General features: G+C 39.1%; 1 protein-coding gene across 2 annotated transcripts in view; it reads right to left on the bottom strand.

Annotated features, from left to right (window-relative positions):
* Positions 1–19,386, bottom strand: part of frem1b (Fras1 related extracellular matrix 1b) — a 37,173-nt gene that overhangs the window by 3,060 nt on the left and 14,727 nt on the right. For both annotated transcript variants that reach the window (XM_083558966.1, XM_083558965.1), the window contains exons 18-31: positions 16,196–16,381; positions 15,918–16,114; positions 14,542–14,767; positions 12,215–12,359; positions 11,651–11,792; positions 11,379–11,574; positions 8,839–9,103; positions 6,043–6,457; positions 4,218–4,419; positions 3,974–4,118; positions 2,333–2,462; positions 2,157–2,229; positions 1,619–1,768; positions 370–692 (exon numbers count right to left, since the gene is read on the bottom strand). In XM_083558966.1, the coding sequence (XP_083415092.1) occupies positions 370–692; positions 1,619–1,768; positions 2,157–2,229; positions 2,333–2,462; positions 3,974–4,118; positions 4,218–4,419; positions 6,043–6,457; positions 8,839–9,103; positions 11,379–11,574; positions 11,651–11,792; positions 12,215–12,359; positions 14,542–14,767; positions 15,918–16,114; positions 16,196–16,381 (2,795 nt within the window). The remainder of the gene's footprint in view (positions 1–369; positions 693–1,618; positions 1,769–2,156; positions 2,230–2,332; positions 2,463–3,973; positions 4,119–4,217; positions 4,420–6,042; positions 6,458–8,838; positions 9,104–11,378; positions 11,575–11,650; positions 11,793–12,214; positions 12,360–14,541; positions 14,768–15,917; positions 16,115–16,195; positions 16,382–19,386) is intronic.

Below are 19,386 nucleotides of genomic sequence, written 5' to 3'. Positions count from 1 at the left end.
CCTGCCCAGTCACCGCACCTAAATCCTATTGAACTGCTCTGGGATGAACTGAATCACAAGAATGAAAGAAATCTCCATCTAGTGAAGAACATCTTTGGAGAGTTTTCCAAAAGGGCACAGCAAAGTATTTCAGTTGACCGTTTGGAGAAATGAACTATCCAGATGCCAAGAGCGTGCAAAGCTGTTCTTAATGCGGGGGGGGGGGGGGGGGGGGGGGGGCTTTTCATTGAAAATAAAGTGGAACATCTGGACATTTACATTTGTTGCATAGAAACAATATATAAATAATTATAGTAATATGCATACATTTACTGACACCATTAGTTTTTTGACTCAAAAGTATTCAGGCTGAAGAGATGTAAATAATACCCAATTTGTATGTGAAGATTCCTCTCTCGCTCCAGATCGATTATTTCCCAGCACTCTTAGCTGTCTCCTTCCTTGGCTGGGGAATGGCTGGTCCGCTGCCTCCGTACCACTGAAGCGAATGGACTGTGTGCGGTATGGGACATCGCCTCTTGGTTGATAATTCTCCCATACAATTCCAGTATTTGGATCTGGTGTGTAGTCATCTTCCGCTGCTCCTTGCGTCGGTGAAGGAGGAGGTGGAGGCTTGCTGATCCGTGGAGGATGTAGGACAGGACGTTTTTTCTCGTCATTCTCAACAATCAGGTCATCTGGGTCACATCTATCTAAGGGCGGAGACTTACATATATAAAATACACCAGTGCAACTTTTACAGCTTGTTGTCTAAAACTTTTGTGTCAGCACTATGAACAGCGACCATGTTTCCCACATCCTGCACTATAACATTCAATGCCACATAACCACCTGATCCGAATGTGCTTTATTCAATAATATGTCTGCACTTGCAACTGCTCCCATCTCATTACATGAAACTATTGACCACAAACAAAATAGTTGTTATGGTAAAAATCAGTGACGGTCCGTGCATTTAACCCCAGACCTTCAGTGGTGTCCTTCCTGAATTAATCCACCTCTTAAACCATCATTATGACGGCTCTAAAAACCATGAATGTTGAATTGTTGATGCTGTGAATTTGACATTTTTTTATTAAATTTTTATTTTTTTACATGTTTTTTGTCCAAATTCTACAGGATTGAAAAGTAAAAATGGTACTTAAAAAAAGCTTAACAACTGTCTTGTATATGTCCTTGTAAGTGTATCTGCAAAAAAACTAATTAAATTAATTTTTCTAAATCCACACGCATATATTTGAGTTGTGCAGTTTGCTACAGCGGAGGTTCGCGAGCTCTGACTAGTGCGCTCTCTGACCAGTCAATCGAAGGATGTAAAAAAAATGCAGACGTTATTGTACGCCTGCTAGATGGACTCGGAACTCGAAATCTTATTGGTTGCAGCAACAGCCTTCAGGCAACATTAATTTTACAAAACAGGCGCCGGCACTGCTGACTGTAAAAGGCTTACAGCAGACTTTTTCCCTGGCAACTCGTGATGTGATGGCTGAAATCTGATTGGATAAAAACTCCAACCTAAACTTACACTCATTTGTGCTGCTCCTAGAAATCCAAGACAATAGATTATTAAAAAACAATTTTAAAATCAGCCATATCTATCCTTATCTACATTATTTACCATGCCTGGGATCCACAATTTCCACTGAGGCTCTGCTTCTTGCACCTAAAACAACGTTCTTCTGGGCTTTCAGCACCACCTCCATATTCTCATGGTTCTCCTCCAGCCCGTCATCTTTGAGGTAAATATTCCAAAATTTGACAGTGACTCCTATGAAAGATGAAAATACAGAAAGTGTGATATTGGTCTTCCACATTTCTATACTTTAACAAACAAACACGACAAACGTATATAATATAATCATTAAAAAAATTGTTTGGGGCTTTTTATGACGTATCTGTTATCCAGGCAGCTAAAAACAAACATCATGTAATGTTCAAACATCTGAACAGGGAAAAGGGTGATCTCTGTGGCTTTTACTGCGGCATGGTTGTTTGTTTCAGGTGGTCTGGTTTGGGCATTTCATAAACCGCTGATCTCATGGGAATATAATCCACAGCAGTTACTACAGTTATGGATAAATGGGGCAATTCTGTGGGTCGATAAGAGAGGCTAAAGATGTCACATGCATGAACGTATAAAATTCAACTCAAGACACCTGGATCAAACTGGATCAGACTAGCTGAGCTGTGAGTGAAGTCCTTCCCCCTCTTGGCCGTACCATCTTCCACCTGAAACGTGAAAAGTGGACCGTTTTCTTTCACATCACACCAAACTTCATCCTTTCTTTACACCAAGCCTGCATGCAACCCCCCCTAAAGTTCTGAAGTTCACCTGGATGCCAACATAGGCAGGGTCTACGCTGTTCCCACTGCGCATCACCTGCACGGCTAGAGTTCCTGCCTTCTCACACACGCGATAACAGGAAGCCGTCAGCTCCACCCGGGACCATCGGAGCTCCATTCTAGGTTTGGCACACAGAGTTCACACTAAATTTGGCTTTGAACTGTGTTGAATTAACCGCTTTCCAAACCGAAAAAAAACCAAAACAAGTTTATGAAGAACTTTACCTGTGGCTTAGAGAGTGAACATGTCAGTCTAAGAGATTCACAGAAAAAATAGGAAGTTATCTTGATATTGATAACCAGCCAAGACTGATGGCATCCAAAGTTATAAAACTAGTGGGACACCTCACTTTTTTTTTTTTTAGAAAACTAGCATTACATTTCCCCTTTTCACTTGAACTAGGAGACCCAAAACTGTTTCACCATCACATGAAGCCAGTTCCTTCCTACATGGGTTGGAGTGGAAGATCTCCTGCTATAGAGCTCTGACCCTCAACCCTATTGAACAGGATGACTGTGAATGCTGACTGCTCCCGAGACCTCCTTACCTCACCTCACCTCACCTCACCTCACCTCACCTCATCCAGTACCCGTCTCAGTACCTGCCTTTACTAAGACTCTTGTGGCTGAATGAATCTCCACAAATCTCCACAAAATCTAGTGGAACGTCTTCCCAGAAGAGATGAGGTTATTATAAGAGCAAATAGGGACTCATTGTGGGATTTAATGTACAAAGAAGCAGATACTAATCTTATGTTCAGGTATCCAAATGTTTGTTTATATAGTGTTGCTTTTTTATTGAGGTTTAATAAAGAATATATATGTTTATATCTTTCATTATCAGATTTACAAGTAAATGTAATGTACTGAACTTTAATAGCTTTTCCGCATATCTGTACTTTATGTTGAAGGGTATTACTTTAACTTCACTAAATTTCAAAGTCAAATATTTGACTTTTTACTCGACTACATTTTGTGAAACAAGTCGTTCCTTTTTATTTACGAGGATAAAAACGTAACCGGTCAAACACTGGTCAATCAGTGTTTGAGTCATTCTATTAATAGATCAGTGTGCTGAGAGTCACATTACAGTCTTTCCACATAAACTGAGGTGATAACTGAAGTAAAGAATCTTGTGATAAAAATGATAACAAGAAAATTATAGCCATAATAAATCAAAATACTTTGGATACTTCAGTACATTTGAAGGCAAAAACTTTTGTACTTTTACTCAAGTGAAAGTTTAAAGGGACACTTTTACTGGAGTCACATTTTTATCGAGTAAATCTCTACTTTAACTCACTATGTGGTTTGTGTGTTTCGTCCACCACTGGTCCCATGATAACACATGTACAAGCTACATTCAGTGTGAGAGTTGGAAAAGTCTATTTAATGCCTTAAAGTCCCAGGAATTTACCCAAATTTGGCCAAATGTCATTGGAATAAACACTAAGATAAATTACAGAGTAATATTTATTTACAGTAAATTAAAGTTAATCTTAAATTAGCTTTTTTTTTTTTTTTTATGAAACTTAAACCATGTAGGAAAATTTAGAACAAACCCCTAATTATGTACAAACTTCTGAATTTTAATCTATCCTTCATATATACGTTATCTCTAAAAACCTACACTTCTGGAAGCATGATGTTGCCTGCTGGGTCAGTAAGCTGGAACTCAAAGCTGTCTGCAGTCACTTCCATGTCTGAAGGAATAACATAGCGGACTGCTTTCTGGTCCACATCCTTTTGGGTGAAGCGTCCTTTAATAAATCCACCTATAAACAGCGAAACACAAACATACATTTAAATCCTGTTCATCCTTCTCCTCCTCCTCCTCATCATCATCATCATCATCAGTCACTCAATGCACCTGCCTGTGATGGCGTTCTCAAGATATCCAAAATGTGGAGGCCTTGTGATGATGAACTCGAGCTCCTGGTCAGGGCTGTCCACATCTGAAGCCTGGAGGTCTTTGGAGGTGATATAAATTCCCTGCTGGTTGGTTTGTAGATACTCCACTGTACTGGGTGTCCCTTTTTTTACAATGTGTGGAGGAGTCTTGTCTAAGACCTCTATCTGTAAATATATATATAAAAAAAAAATTTCAAGTTGTGATTTCAGTGAGTAATTTAAACCACAAGAGGGAGCCATAATGGTGGCTGATGTTTAGATCCATCCAGATGAGAGCACGTGAATGATTTAGAGTGAAGCGTAATGGCAAAAGGAGCTGAAAGATGACACCAGATTTTTGAAAGCGTTATATAGGAGATCTTTCGTAACCCCTTCCATTAGCATTTACATATATTGCATTTGGCAGACGCCCTAATCGAAAGGAATCCACTTTAGGGTTATGAGCCCAGAAGTGTCAGCTTGGCGGTGCTGGGATTGGATCTGAACGTGGGAAATGGTAGCTCAGTAGTTTTAGAAGGTTGTGAGTTCAAATCCCAGCTGTGCCAAGCTCTTAGGCCCTTGAGCAAGGCCCTTAACCCTTAACTGCTCAGATATATAAAAATCTGTAAATTTTGAATAAAGAGTCTGCCAAATGCCATAAATGGTAATATAATGCTATGTGAACTCATGACTTGCTGATCAGAAGTCCAATGTCCAACATTCATCGAGAATGTGATCTGCATGTATCTCCATTATAACATGCAGTCTCTATCTAGGGCACCATTGTTAACACTGTGTTTAGAGTCCATCTGGTTACGATGTTAGACATTGGATCAGAAGGTCAACATGCTGCCACTGCTAGGCCCTTAAGTCAGGCCCTAAACCCTCAACCTCACCTCAGCTGTATAAATGACATACTTTTATATCGCTCTGGATAAGAGCTTCTACCAAATGCCATAAATGTGAAAGAAGAAGAGCCTTGCAATTGCTCCTCTTAAAACATGCAAAATCTTGCCCCTGTTGCACTGCTTATCGTTGTAAAATCCTAAAATAAAATAATGCTGTGTATAACATTCAAACGTTATTAAGTACAAATGAGATGATTTAATTTAATCAATGGCAAAGCTGCACTGCATTATTCTATATAGCGCAGAAAGCTACAAAAATTACAGGTTGAATAATATTTCCTAAATTGTTATCAAGCCTTGATAAGTTTTGATCAATTCTTGATGAATTGATGAATCTTGATGAATTCATGGATCAAGTGAAAGCAAAGAATGAAAGGTAGAGCTTCAGACCTCCAAAGCCAAAGCTAGCATGTGCTAATTATTATTAAAGTAATTCATTTATTAATTACTAACATTTTTAGAGACAAGGTGAGGGACTTGTGATTGAGATGGTTTGGACATGTGCAGAGGAGGGACATGAGTTATATTTGTAGAAGAATGCTGAGGATGGAGCCACAAGGAAGAAGGAAAAGAGGAAGGCCAAGGAGGAGGTTCATGGATGTGGTGAGGGAAGACATGCAGGTAGTTGGTGTGAAAGAGGCAGATGTAGAGGACAGAGGGGTATGGAGACGGATGATACGCTGTGGCGCCCCCTAATGGGAGCAGCCGAAAGAAGAAGAAGAAGAAGAAGAAGAAGAAGATGAAAAAGTTTGCTAGTTATTTAATAGAATTAAATACAACACACCACCCAGTGGTAAAAGTTATATTACGGTTATTAGAATGGCATGGGAATAGAACATGGGAATAAATGCTACTCTAAAAGGAAATTTCTATGAAACAAATATATAAGTCCCATTCTTGCCTGTATGGTGAAAACCGCCGCTTGCTCCTTCAGCTGTCCGTATTCCAGATAGCCGTTATTGGTTCCATCTGATGGCTGAAAAGTGAACCTGTCAATCCTAGCGAAGCTGTGAAGGTGCTGGTAGCTCAGATGCATGCTGTTTATGTCTAATTGTGTGAATCGTATCCAGGACATGGGAAAGCCCTTGAACAGTAGCTTGCCATACTGCGGTGGTTGAACGACAGTGAAGGTGAGGTTCTCCAAGGCCGTGTCGGGATCTGTGAGCTGCAGGTGTTCTGATGAGATGGTTCTCGTGGTTCTTTCGGTAAGCTGGAGGCCAGTGTTGATGTTCAGGGTGGGTGGGATACGGTCGTGGTGCTCCACTGTGAAGGTAAGGCTACTCCTGATGGAGGTCACACCATTGCTGATGTCAAAGCTGGACGGAAAAGAATTACGGAAAAGACAACAATAAAAAATGTTGTCTTACTGCATTAGGCCACGTTTTTTTCTTAACATTTTTCTATCACTTGTAGATAATTATAACTTTCTTTTGCCTTATTATTAACATTTTTCCTCCTTATTTTCTTTTCTCTTTACTGTTTAATATATTTAAATGTGTAATATTCGCTGTAGTTTGCGGTAGTTTGCCTGTTAGCATCACTTAAGCATTCAAACACGTTAAGCATCATTCATGCTAATAGGAACAAGCAATAGACATCGCCGTCATCGTCAAACACATCTTCTCGTTCAGAAAACCGTACAAAATAAACATCTGGCTCTACCATTCTTTCACATTTTGCTCAGTAATTGTGCCCAGAGCACCACTCACATGGCAGCAACCACTGAGACAATGCCAGGAAGAAATGATTACTCTCCTAATAATGCCCATTCATCATCCACCTGTCACCACTGAGCAGAGGGATGAGCAGGTCTCCCCAAAAAACACCTTCTGCCTCTTTTTCCCTCTCCGTCCCTCTTGGCCTCGGCCTGAGTTGCTGTCGGCGCTCAGTTTTGACACACAGGTGTTTTCTCTGGTTAGAGGGTCTGTCGTCTCAAGCTGCTTGATGCAAGCGCAAACGCAAGGCGTTTGGAAAAACAATCTCCGTATACCAACCAGTGCAATGGCTTTTATAGACCGAAATGTGGTTTCGACTGTTTACTTCGTTATATCTCCGGCCCTGGTGATGCCTAGAAGCAAAATAGCTGAGTTGTAATTGTTGACTGTACATGCCATTACACTGGACTCCACACGCTGGGCCAGGCTGTTGAGATGCCACATGCTGGTATGGAGCTGAGCTGCTGCTCGTCCTTTTTTTAAAGCAGACTTGGCTGAAAGAGGGCTTGTGCTCCCAGCTGACCCCCGAAGTGAAACTCAGCCCAGGTTTAGGGTGACAAACCAAGTCACAAACACACATGAGAGATTCAGGGCAGGTCAGGCATAACGCTGCATTCTCTGAAGTCTGCCTCCTGTCAAATTGGCTGGAAAAGCACATAAATATAGTGCAATGCTCCATATTCTCTCATTATCTCCGTTTTTCCACTCACTAATGTAATATGAGCATCAATGAGAAGCTCTGCCTGGGTTTTTATTTAGTGTATATGCACCACAGCTTGGAAAAAAAAAAGAAAAAAAAAATCGTATCACAATTTACAATGTGCAACATTACTACAGCGCTGTAATTACAAAATGGTGAAAATCCCATTTAATGATTAGGCATTAATTATTTAATAAAATAAAATAAAAATATGAAGCACCATCATGAAAACACTGAATGCAATTTGAAATAAAATGCATTCATTATTATTTTTACTTACATTTTTTTTTAATGTATACTTTCATTTTATTTAAATGTTTTGGGTCTGAATAATTATGAAACTCTAATAATCTAATCTAATCTAATCTAATCTAATCTAATCTTATCTATTCTAATATTATATAATATATGATGTGATATTATATTTGGATTTTAGTCTACATCTTAGTTTATATACGTTTACTGTAATTTTACTATGAGGATGGATTTGGACTGTAATTAATACAAATGGTTTGGGAATACAATCAGCATGAACAATCAGTATTAGAAAACAATTCACTTCAACAATGACAAAACTGTAATAAATGGACATTCGGTGTCACCCAGATGAGGACGGGTTCCCTTCTAATTCTGGATTCTCTCAGGGTTTCCTCCTCATGCATCTCAGGTAGTTTTTCCTTGTCACTGTTTGCCACTGGATCACTCATTAGGGATAAACTTATAAGCACTAACATATAAATTCACAATGTATAACTTATCTCTGTAAAGCTGCTTTGGGACAATGTCCATTGTTTAAATGTGAATTATTCACCGAAATTATTTACAAATGTAAACTTGATTCCTTATAGTTAACTAGAATAGCATTTAGATTCTATGACAATATTTTTTTTTTTTATTTCATCTGATAACCTGCATAACTACAATGTAATTTATAGTAATCTGTTGCAGTGGAGTATTTTGACTAGGATACAGAAGGTCCCCGGGGTTACAATAGTTCAACTTTTTCAATCTTACACGGACAATAGTGATACCACAAATATATATATATATATATACTGTACTTTGAATGCCACCGAATTCTATTGTACAATAAATTGGGTTGTTTTTTTATTCTACTATAATTTACCATGGCACCATGCCAACTTTCATTTTAATACAATATTTTGTATGATACATTTTTTTTTTTCCAGCCCACAACCCTCAATCAAGTTAGATTTTTGTCTCCTCAGAGGAAAACATTTAGAAACCTCTGACCTACAGTTTCCAACCCACTGAGACTAACCTGAAGGAGTCGTGGCCAGTGAAATGACTGTTGTCGTGAGTGTAGCACACCCGGTGTGAAGCCACATCCATCTGCGTGAAGGAGAGTAGAGGGATTCCAGGGTGCTGGACCATGTGTAGGTGTCCATGTTTAGGAGGAACTGTAATGGTGTAGACAAGCTCGACCGACTGGCTTCCACTATCTGTAGCCATGAGGACGTCTGTGGTCAGTACAACCCTCTGTCCCTCCGATATGGTGATGGGTTTAGTGATCAGCGCAATATCACCTGATGGAGGGCAAACAGGAAAGGAAGAATGCAATTGTATGAGTAATACGGTTGTGTCAAAACTGTAGAAGAGAATATTTGGTATACACAATTTTGGCACATAATACAATATAATTTTTAATAATGCAGAGATCCTGAGCAATCTAGAGATGTTCCAGTTGGATCGCACTTCATGAAGATTTCGGACATTGGACTTTAGAGGATTAAAGAACCTCTTAATCAATACTCAAATAACATTCCATATCATTCTACATCATCGTTTCTCCATCATTGAACATTTCAAGGCTCGGTCATGGAGGAGTTGGAGGTGTTTGGGTGTTGAATCTTTAATCCCAGATGTTTAGCTAATTTACTGTTTTATGTAGCACCGGGGTTCTGGAGAAACGTTGTCTCATTCCACTGTGTACTGCGTCAGCTATACTGTATTTATGGTTACAATGACAATAAAAGCTTCTTGACTTGAATTTAGTTGAGTTGCTCAGGAGCTTCTGGTTCCACAACTCCAACTGACTGTACACAAATATGGAAAAGATAACTTCTAATCACACACTGGTGCTCATGATATATTTCACTCTCCGGTGTTTGTAATGTTTTAATGATGAATGATCACACTTTTGGTGTCATCCAGATAAGGATGGGTTCCCTTTTGAGTCTGGTTCCTTTTAAGGTGTCTTCCTCATACTATCTGAACGGACTTGCTTCAGTCACCCCAGGTTTGCTAATCGGGTATAAACACACTATTTACATATAAGTGAATATTATTCTATAATTCGTACATTCTGAAAAGCTGCTTTCAAACAAAGTCCATGTTTATAGTGCTGCAGGATTACAAATCGAATTAAATTGAATGCAAGTTTATGGGAATTCTCCATTTGTGTTGAAAAGTCTATGATTAAGTTCATTCTGTAAAAAAGAAAAAAATGACATTGATGCCAAGCTAAATACAAAGTAAAGTGGTATTAAAGTAAAGTGACTTTGTAGGAGTTGGGTGTCATCCCTCAATGGCCGAGGGGACAGGTCTAGGAACAAGGACGAGGCTAGAGTTGTTGGCACTCTGGTCTGATAATAACTCACACTCATTGGGAGGTAGAATGTGGTTCAAAAGTCTCACCTCCACTCCACCTGAATCAGCAGCACAGACCTACTGTAGAAGCTGCTGTTTCACTCACTTGGACAAGAAAAGGGCTATGATTAGACTCATATGCAGTAAATATGTAAATATATATATAGAGATATAGAGATCTAGCCTTCAAGATCTCTAACAAATGAAGCTAGGGGGTGTAACGGTACATGTATTCGTACCAAACCGTTTATTTACTTTATTGTCACTTTCTGTCATCACCAACGTTATCATGACTCGCGATATGGATTCTTTCACGTTTTATGTACAGCTACAAGAATTTCTCATAAAAGGGGAAAAATTCCTGACAATTCCACATATCGAGGGAATAAGCGAATGAATGATGGAAGGAATTAATTAATTTATGAATCAATACATTGAATAAATAAATATATAACTATCTTGTGTTGCTTAAATGCAGATGTTTGTTAAAGTATGCTGAAATATGAGAACGGTGAAGTAGAACAATTCTTTAGATAATTAAATATTAATTGTAAAACACACACACACACACTTTTACACATCACTATTACCTAAATAGGGTATTTCATTTTATTTAAATAATTTAGATTGCAATAATTGAATAAATTATCCAATTTAATCAATATAATATAAAGGTGTATTGCATTAACTCGATTTAAATTTTTTTTATTATTAATTATGATTCATTTAAATCGGATTTTTTATACATTTTATTGAAACGTGTTGTTCACAAATGCTAAAAATAATAAACATTGTTAATAGTGGAACTGTACTGTACCGAAATTAAACCAAACCGTGACTTAAAATCCGAGGTACGTGCGAAAATGTAAATTTTATGTACCGTTACATTCTTCAGGGAACAATATAGTTTACACCCTCTGATAAAACCATGTACACCTCATAGGGTTTGGTCACTTTCTGGGGCAAAAAACTCCAGTTAGATGCCTGAGCAACACAGGCAAAGCAACAGCATTGCTGAAATTGTATGATTATTGCAGGTCTAGAAACATGGGGTGGTGGAAGTTCAGGACCAAGCTACTACTTCTGGGTCCTTGAGCATGGTCCTTACCCCTCCAAACGCTCAGTTGTAAGTCGCTTTGGGGAAAGGCATTTGCCAAAAGCCATAAATGTAAATGTAATAAATAACTTTGCAGTGCACCATGAGGCACATACCTTTCTGAACAGTTTGGACAGCGATGAAGAAACCCTGTGAAGGGGTCTCATTGTCACTATCACTGAGGAAAAAATGGAAGCGGTCATGCCCTTTGAACCCACTGAAGTTTGTGTGTTTGTACAGCAGGCGGTTCATCTCTATATCGTCCTGTGTGAAGTTCTGACCCGCGTTTAGGTCCGTAAATCCAGCGTCTGTCTGCACACAATCACACAAGTCACATTAACATTAGAGAAAAAAATCCAAAGCGTTTATAATGTTTCAGGAAACTAACCTTGAGTTGAAGAAGGCCAAATCTGGGGGTCCTATTAAGAACATAGTAGATCTGGTTACTAGGGGTGTCACGATCTTCCGCCTCCAGCGCCACACTTGAGATGATTCTACTCTCCAAAGCCTGAACTTCTAAACCTGCGTTTCTGCAGACACACAACAGGGACAGGGTGAAGAGATGCTGAGGTCATGTCGGGGGGAGTTCATGCCAAGTCTGCAAACTCAAATGAGCCATAAACAAATAAATACATAAATGCGTCAGAACCAGATGCCTCTGTCGGGAACAAAAAGCAGCCTGGACTGGACTGTCTGTCACAATTAATAATCAGGGAGTGCCAAAAACAGATGATTTCTGCTGGTTCGGAGTTTCATGTGAGAATTGTTTGCCAAATCAGGAAGTCAAAACATATAAAATTCATAGTAAAGTCATTCCGGGAAAAAATAGGATGCAGGTTCTCCAACCACATGTGCAGAACAGGCTGTTTTGCCCTCTCTCCTCTGTCGAGCCCCTGTCCAGTCTCCCACTGTCTGACTCCCTGACTTGGAATTTGTCCCGGAGCATCCTTACTTTATTAGCTGGGGCTTTTCATCATTGACCGGTAGGATGTGGACCCATGCCGTCCCCTGGACAGTGTGCCTGCCATCTGTCAGCTGCATGCTGAAAGTGTCCTCACGTGTTTCCGTGTCATCATGCATATACATGATCTTCATTCCTGCAAACCGCAACAAGAGGAACAATCACGAGATGTTTGAATAAAGTGATAACATAACACATGCATCTAGGTATTAAAGGAATAGCTTTGCCCAGAAATGCTTTTACCTGTTCCTGGCAAAATATCTTTTATATTTAAATATGTTAATTTGTAAAATGATGTGATTTGTTTGGACACAAAAGGTGGGAATCACACGAGTAGATATATTGAGGAAAAAGGGTGAAGAGGTGAATAACACTGATTATCTCTTTATCATGGCACATGTTAGTGGGTGGATATATATATATATATATATATATATATATATATATATATTAAATAGGCAGCAACTGAACAAATTGTCCTCAAAGTTGATGTCAGAAGCAGAATTTTATTTTAAAAAATTGTGACGTCTAGACGACTGGGTCAGTGGGTCAGAGCATCTCCAAAACTGCAGCTCTTGTGGGCAGTCTGCAGTGTTCAGTATCTATCAAAAGTGCTCCAAGAAAGGAACCATGGTGGATCGGCGACAGGGTCGTGGGCTCGATGAGTCAGGACTGTTTTGGCAGCAAAAGGAGGACCGACACAATATTGGGCAGGTGGTCATAATGTTATGCCTGAACGATGTCTGTTTAACTGATGGAAAGCGTTCTATATTCATATTATTATTATACAGCATTTGGTAAACAACTCTTTTACAAAAGCAACCTAATACTATCTCATCTGTACACTCGAGTAGTTGACTGATCGGCAGGTTGTTGGGGCTAAGATTTGATACTGTAAGCTTAAGGCCACTGAGCTACCATTGACCCCTCTAGGCCTCACTGACTAACTAGGCCACTTATTAATCAGTCATCAGGAAATTATTTAGGTAATTCTGGCTATCATAGGATTAAGTTTACTAATAATGAATAACCCCTATTAGAATTAATGCTTAGGCATATTAGCAACAAAAATACAACTCATCGCTAATTTTACAAACTGATAACATTAACTTAAATTTTATTTACAATGCTTTGTTGATCCAACAGGAAAATTGTTCTTCTTTCGTTTATCCAGCAAAGAAAGATGGTTTTAGAGTGCAGGGTTAAACTCGTTACAGCACAGAGGACTAAGGGCCTTGCTCAGGGGCCCCAAGAGTGGCAGATTGGCCAGGACCCTACCAGGGATTAAACTCCTGATCATCTGATCAGTAACTCAAAGCCTTAACCACTGAGCTATCACCTCCCCAAGCCTTAATGGAAAATTTTATTAACTGATAATTTAATTAAATTTTAATTTAAAACATTTTATGAAAGAATATGAAACAAAAACAAAAAAACTCAAGGTTTTTGACATTTGCCTAATACTGAGTAACAAAAATCTAAATTCAGTTTTCATAATATGCAAAAGAAGAACAAATGTTACTGAATTACAGTAACGTGGTACTCTTATTCCAGTCTTGTCTATCTCTGGGGAAAGTGGTAGCTCAGTTAGACTTCTGACTGGAAGGTTGTGAGGTCAAATCCCAGTGAAATCAAGCTGTGCAGGGAAGCAGGACATTTTGTAACTTGCCACTCCATTCCAGAACACGCACCATCAACCGTTCAACCATTTCCTCGACAATGGCTCAACTGTGTCGGGATTGTATGAGCAGACTGGCATTGATGCCCAAATTACCCTTTCACAATCCTTATAAAAGCTTTACAGTGAGCACTTGTTGTGCACCAAACCACTGCTCCATTATAACTATAATTGTGCATTTGGTGTAAAACATAGCGCTTTCTGCATTATCGTGCTATTTGATGACCTCATCAAGCTACAATTTTATTGCCAGACATATTGTACCTATAATATAAGCTTTACTACATGAATGTTTGTTTTTCTTTGTTTGCTAATTTCCTGCTCATCAACATTTCTTCGGATCTACATCATTTTTCCAACAGGAAAAGCTGCGCAATCACTGTATACACAGTGGCTCTGAGGTAATTGTGCAGTAAAGGCCTTCGCAGATGTGGCAGAAGCACCACAGGCACTCCATGACCTCTGTCTCCTGCAACATCTGTTCCGCAAGTCTGGACCCCAGAGAGAACAAACCAGCGCCCTCTGGGAGACACAGGGGCAGCCAGCCTTGTGGCGAAGCGCTGCACTGAGAAACCTCCTGCTCTACCCCCATTGCTATACAGAGCTCCAATGCAGGAGGTTTTTTTGAAGAAAAGCTGACCTTTTCGCAGTGCTTGTAAGGTAAACGAGTGCACCGGGAGTCTCCGCTGAAGAATCTCTCGGCCCATATCCTTATAGCGGCTCATGTCAAGCCCATAGATCCCATGCAACAGAGACCCATGAGCAGGAGGAACAAGGATGGTAAAGCTCAGGAGATCTGGTGGAGCATCAAGGTCTACAGCGTCTAGAAATGCGGGGTTGAGATCTTTCATTCCTCCTTCCATGACCTTTATTTAGAGAAGAAAAAAGAAGAATGATAAAGGATTAAATTCATTGAGAAATCCCCAAAAAGTTGGTTACACCTGTGAAATGTAAATAAAAACGGAGCGCAATGATTCGCAAATCTCTTAAATCCATATTCTATTCACAATAGAAAATGTTTTAACTGAGGAAACGTACCATTTTAAAGAAAAAATAAGGTCATTTAGAATTTGATGGCTGCAACACGGCTCAGAAAAGTTGGGACGGGGCAACAAAAGTCTAAACAATTGTTAATAAAATTAAGAAACATATTGCAACTAATGAGGTTAATTGACAACAGTAAGTAAGATTTTAAAATGTGCTGAGTGAGGACATGCAGGTAGTTGGGTTGAAAGAGGCAGATGTAGAGGACAGGGGGTGTGGCGACGCATGAGCCGCTGTGGCGCCCCCTAATGGGAGAAGCCAAAAGAAAAAGGAGTCTTTCAGAGATTGGTAAAGCTCTGCCCATCTTTACCTCTGAGCCACTCTGCCTCTGTAAGATGCACTATTTATACCCAATCATCTTATTGATTTGTTGCCAATTATCCTCAATTGCTGCAGAATGTTTCTTCAACTGTTTTATTTTAATAAAGCTTAATATTTCCAGACTTTTCTTGCCCCGTCCCAACTTTTTTTGAGACTCTTTTTTTTTTTTTTTTTTATGTGTTGCAGCCATCAATACAATCAATACCTTTTCCCCCCCTCAAATTAGTACATTTCCTCAGTTTTGAAACATTTGCTATGCTACCTATGTTCTGTTCTGAAAAAATAAATAAATAGGTTTATGAGATTTGCAAATCATTGCATTCTGTTATTATTTACACTTTGCACAGGTTCAATAAGTGCTTTATTCTGGTCAGGGATGTGGTGGATCCACAATCTGTCCCTGAAACATTGAGTGGGATGCTAGAAATGCATTCTAGGTACAACGCAGCATTGACAAAGAAATTCACACTGGGGCAATTTAGCATATTCGGTCTAACCAATAACATGATTTTGGGAGGAAATCAAAGAGCAAGTAGGAACCCATAGAGATATCAGGATACCTAAAGGACCCTAAAGTTGTGACACCCAGAACAAACCATCCTTTCCAATTTACAGCACTATGCATGCAGAAGAAGTTAAAGTGTGACTCACTGTGAAGTTGTGCAAAAACAAAGATGGAGTCTCATCATTCGTGGGGTTGACAACGATGTAGAGTGGTACGGGTTCAGACTTATAGACTCCGTCACTGACACTAACACTGAAGTGGTCTGATCTGGGCTCCACACCATGGTGAATTGCCTGGACGTAGTTGATAAATCCAGAGCTGAGGTGAAGCTGGCTGAAAGAAACTTAATTCAGATGGTATCGCTTAGTGGAAGTGTCTATAAGAGTCATGAAATTCAGGAAAGACCCCAGAATTAAATACTGACCCACTTGTATGCCAGCATTGCTTTTCTCAAATCCAGGCGAGGGAAGAGTGTTCTCCAGGAAGCCATGCAGTGGTGGGATCTCCAGGAAGAAGTTTAATTGGTCTGGCTTAGTGTCAGGATCTGTAGCCATCAGCAAATCACCACAGAGACACGCACTCGATCCCTCCTCCACCACTAACATGTTTGCTAACAGAGACAGAAAGCACAGAATGTGTATTTGATTCCAAATGAATTGATAGAGAATTGATAGAGAATTCTATTGTGATACTGCTGTACAAGAACGAGATGAAGAAAGTGTCCATTGTTGAGTTGGATTGAGTTTTATCTATCTGTAGATACTGATGATTACTATGAGCATTTTTTGTGTTAACATGATATCATTCCTCTACTAATACATAACCTGATCCATATAATAAAGAACAAGAGAAAATAGCACACATTGAGTAGGAGGACCCTGGCGAATTTCTAAACAATTAAAAGATGGCAAATATGTGAAGGCCAAAATAACCAATTGCTTTGTGTTGTACCAGGATAAATCCAATGGCACCCCAAAAGTTGCTACCCTAAGACAAGCATCAATATTAATGTTAAAAATTGCAGACATAGTTTTGAAGTAATCACAACAGAACCTACAAAGCATTGAGCAAAAGAAAAAATAAGTGAATTAGATTGTAGGGTGAATGATTAGCTGATTAGCTGTCACTGATTTTGACGTAAAGTTGGGCTAGCCTAGCTTTCAAAAAAATGAACTCTGTACAAAACGTTTATTTGTATAAGAGTAAGCCGAGCACATGAATGCCCTTATATCTATTGCCCTTTCTCAGCACACTTAAAAAAATAAAACTACTCCCAACTCATCCTCTTATTTTGCTTCAGTTCTGTCAATTGTGGGTTTATCAAGAGGAAGAAGTCGATTATAGATTTTTGCTATTAAAGACTTAGAGTTCCAAAATTAACAGGTCCCCCAGGGGCTTCTTGGATAGTACAAATTGGAAACTATGAGCAATTTTGACTTTTTTTTCTGGTCACAAAATAGATTAAAAAAACCCCCATATAACACATTTAATACTTTAACTTGTACTTTTAAAGCTAAAAACAATGGAGTAATGTACATTTAAATAAGTTCACGCCATTGCAGACACCCTTATCCAAAGAGACTTGCATCCCTAAAAGTGGCCAATAATTACAATCGTAATAGAGTCAGAGTGGTGTTCTATATATACATGTAGTCCCAGAGTTACGATGGTTTGACTTTTCGATCTTACAATGACAATAGCGACAGGACGAATTGTAAACATATTTATCATGTTATGTGCGGCAGGCAAACATAGCAGGGTATATGAGGTACGATATGTTGGGATGTACACATCTCCTGACACATGTCTCGTTGTTAGTGCAGGTATTTTTTATGTATTTTTGGTGTTTCCAAGACCAATTTTAGCTCTTGTCTCTCTCCATTTTATATTTAATAAAGTTCATACATAACAGTAGTGTAAATTGCTCTGTTTTGCTAAATTGTGTACTGTAATTTAAATATTAATACATTACAGTATACTACCCCATACTGATTACCATTCTTCAGACTTCTGGGTAAGCTAAGCCATGTCTCGACTTGTGACATTTCCATCACAAGTCATAATATATATATATATATATATAAATGTAGCCTCTGGCATATTTGAAAATCACATACCACCCTAAAAGAGACCTTTATTTATATACTTACCTTTCCTTTTTTCCCATTATCGCTCTTTCTTTCTCTCTCCTTCTATTTTTTATTGAGTTTTTTTCTCTCTGTCCTGCCTGTTATCCTGACCCCTCACATTCCCTGTCTTGCTCCAGTCTTTGGGCTCGTGGCCAGGCTACTGCCACCTGGATGCTGATAAAGCCATCAGTCCCACACTTACTGGCATCTGCTCCCATTTACTCCACCGATAAATGATGAATGGGGACCGGGACACCGAGGAGGCTGTTTGGATCACGCTCTACAATAAGAACAGAAACGGACGTCCAACAGTCTGCAATCAAGGCGATAAAACCATTAAACCTCAGCGACGGAACGTGGAAAATCAGGATTTCACTTTGTTTCACGCGCTTAATGCTTTAATGCCTGTCATTTTTTTTTTTTTTTTCGAGTAAATTAATTAAAGAGTTTTATTGAAAAACTAGACTTGTTTATGGTGTATGGTAACAATCCTGCAGAATACCTTCCAAGAATTGCAGATTTAGGGGATCATTGGAATCTAGTGAATGAGCGAAAATTTGGCAGGAGGAAATACAAAACAGAGGCTGGGTTTTGTCTTTCCTGAACATAACATGCTCTATTGTTTTTCACTCTATACCTCAGTGTTCATTTAGCAGGGGGTTCCATGCGTATGCTATCTGTTCTGCTGCTTTCCTGCTGTTCTGTAATCCCAGTCATTGCTCCTTCATACAGCAACAGCGTGCAAGCTGTATGTAAAGATTCATGTAGGATTTTAACCAATACATCTGCTTCCTCTCATTGTTTCCCAGTGGTTACTGTTTTTCACTGATAACTGCAAAGTGCACGTCGGTCTTAGAATTAGCTAAAAATCCATATCCTGAGCTTTTGTGACAGAATGCCTTGAATGTATGTCTTTAGGTTATATACAGGATGGGAAGGGTGTGTGGGGAGGGCATTCATGTGGGAAAGACTAGAATCAGCTCTGACCTGCATACTGCACATTGTGAATTAGGGGGTAAGCGTACTGTATCTAAGTGGTTTGATTTGTTCAAATGGGTGTTAGACCAAACACCTATAAATGGTGAAGCCATTTATAACACATCTTTGTTTCATTTTCAACAGGCTTTAGAAAGAATTTGTTATTTTGCACTATTAAACTGTAAATGATTATTTTAAGGGGATATAACACACAGTTTCGGTCAATCTCATGTTAATCTTGAGGACCTATTGTGTAGTTTTGCATCCATCACATATGCGAAGAGTCCCGAGTCTGAAAAGATTTCTAAAAGTAAGATCCAGCTTCTCCCCGAAAACAGCTGTACTTAAACATGGCTCTTAAATGCTTAGTGGTATAACTGAGGCTCATAAATGTTGCTCTGGATAAGGGCATCTGCCAAATACCATAAATATAAAAGTAATTAAATGCATAGTCATCAGACAACAAAAGTGGCTATATACATATATGTATATCAGTGGCGGGTGGTCA

Source organism: Silurus aristotelis (genome assembly GCF_946808225.1).
Source record: "Silurus aristotelis genome assembly, chromosome: 13".
In the NCBI taxonomy this organism is placed as follows: Eukaryota; Metazoa; Chordata; class Actinopteri; order Siluriformes; family Siluridae; genus Silurus; species Silurus aristotelis.
Note: the sequence above shows the minus strand (reverse complement) of the source record. Positions and strands in the feature narration are given on the sequence as shown.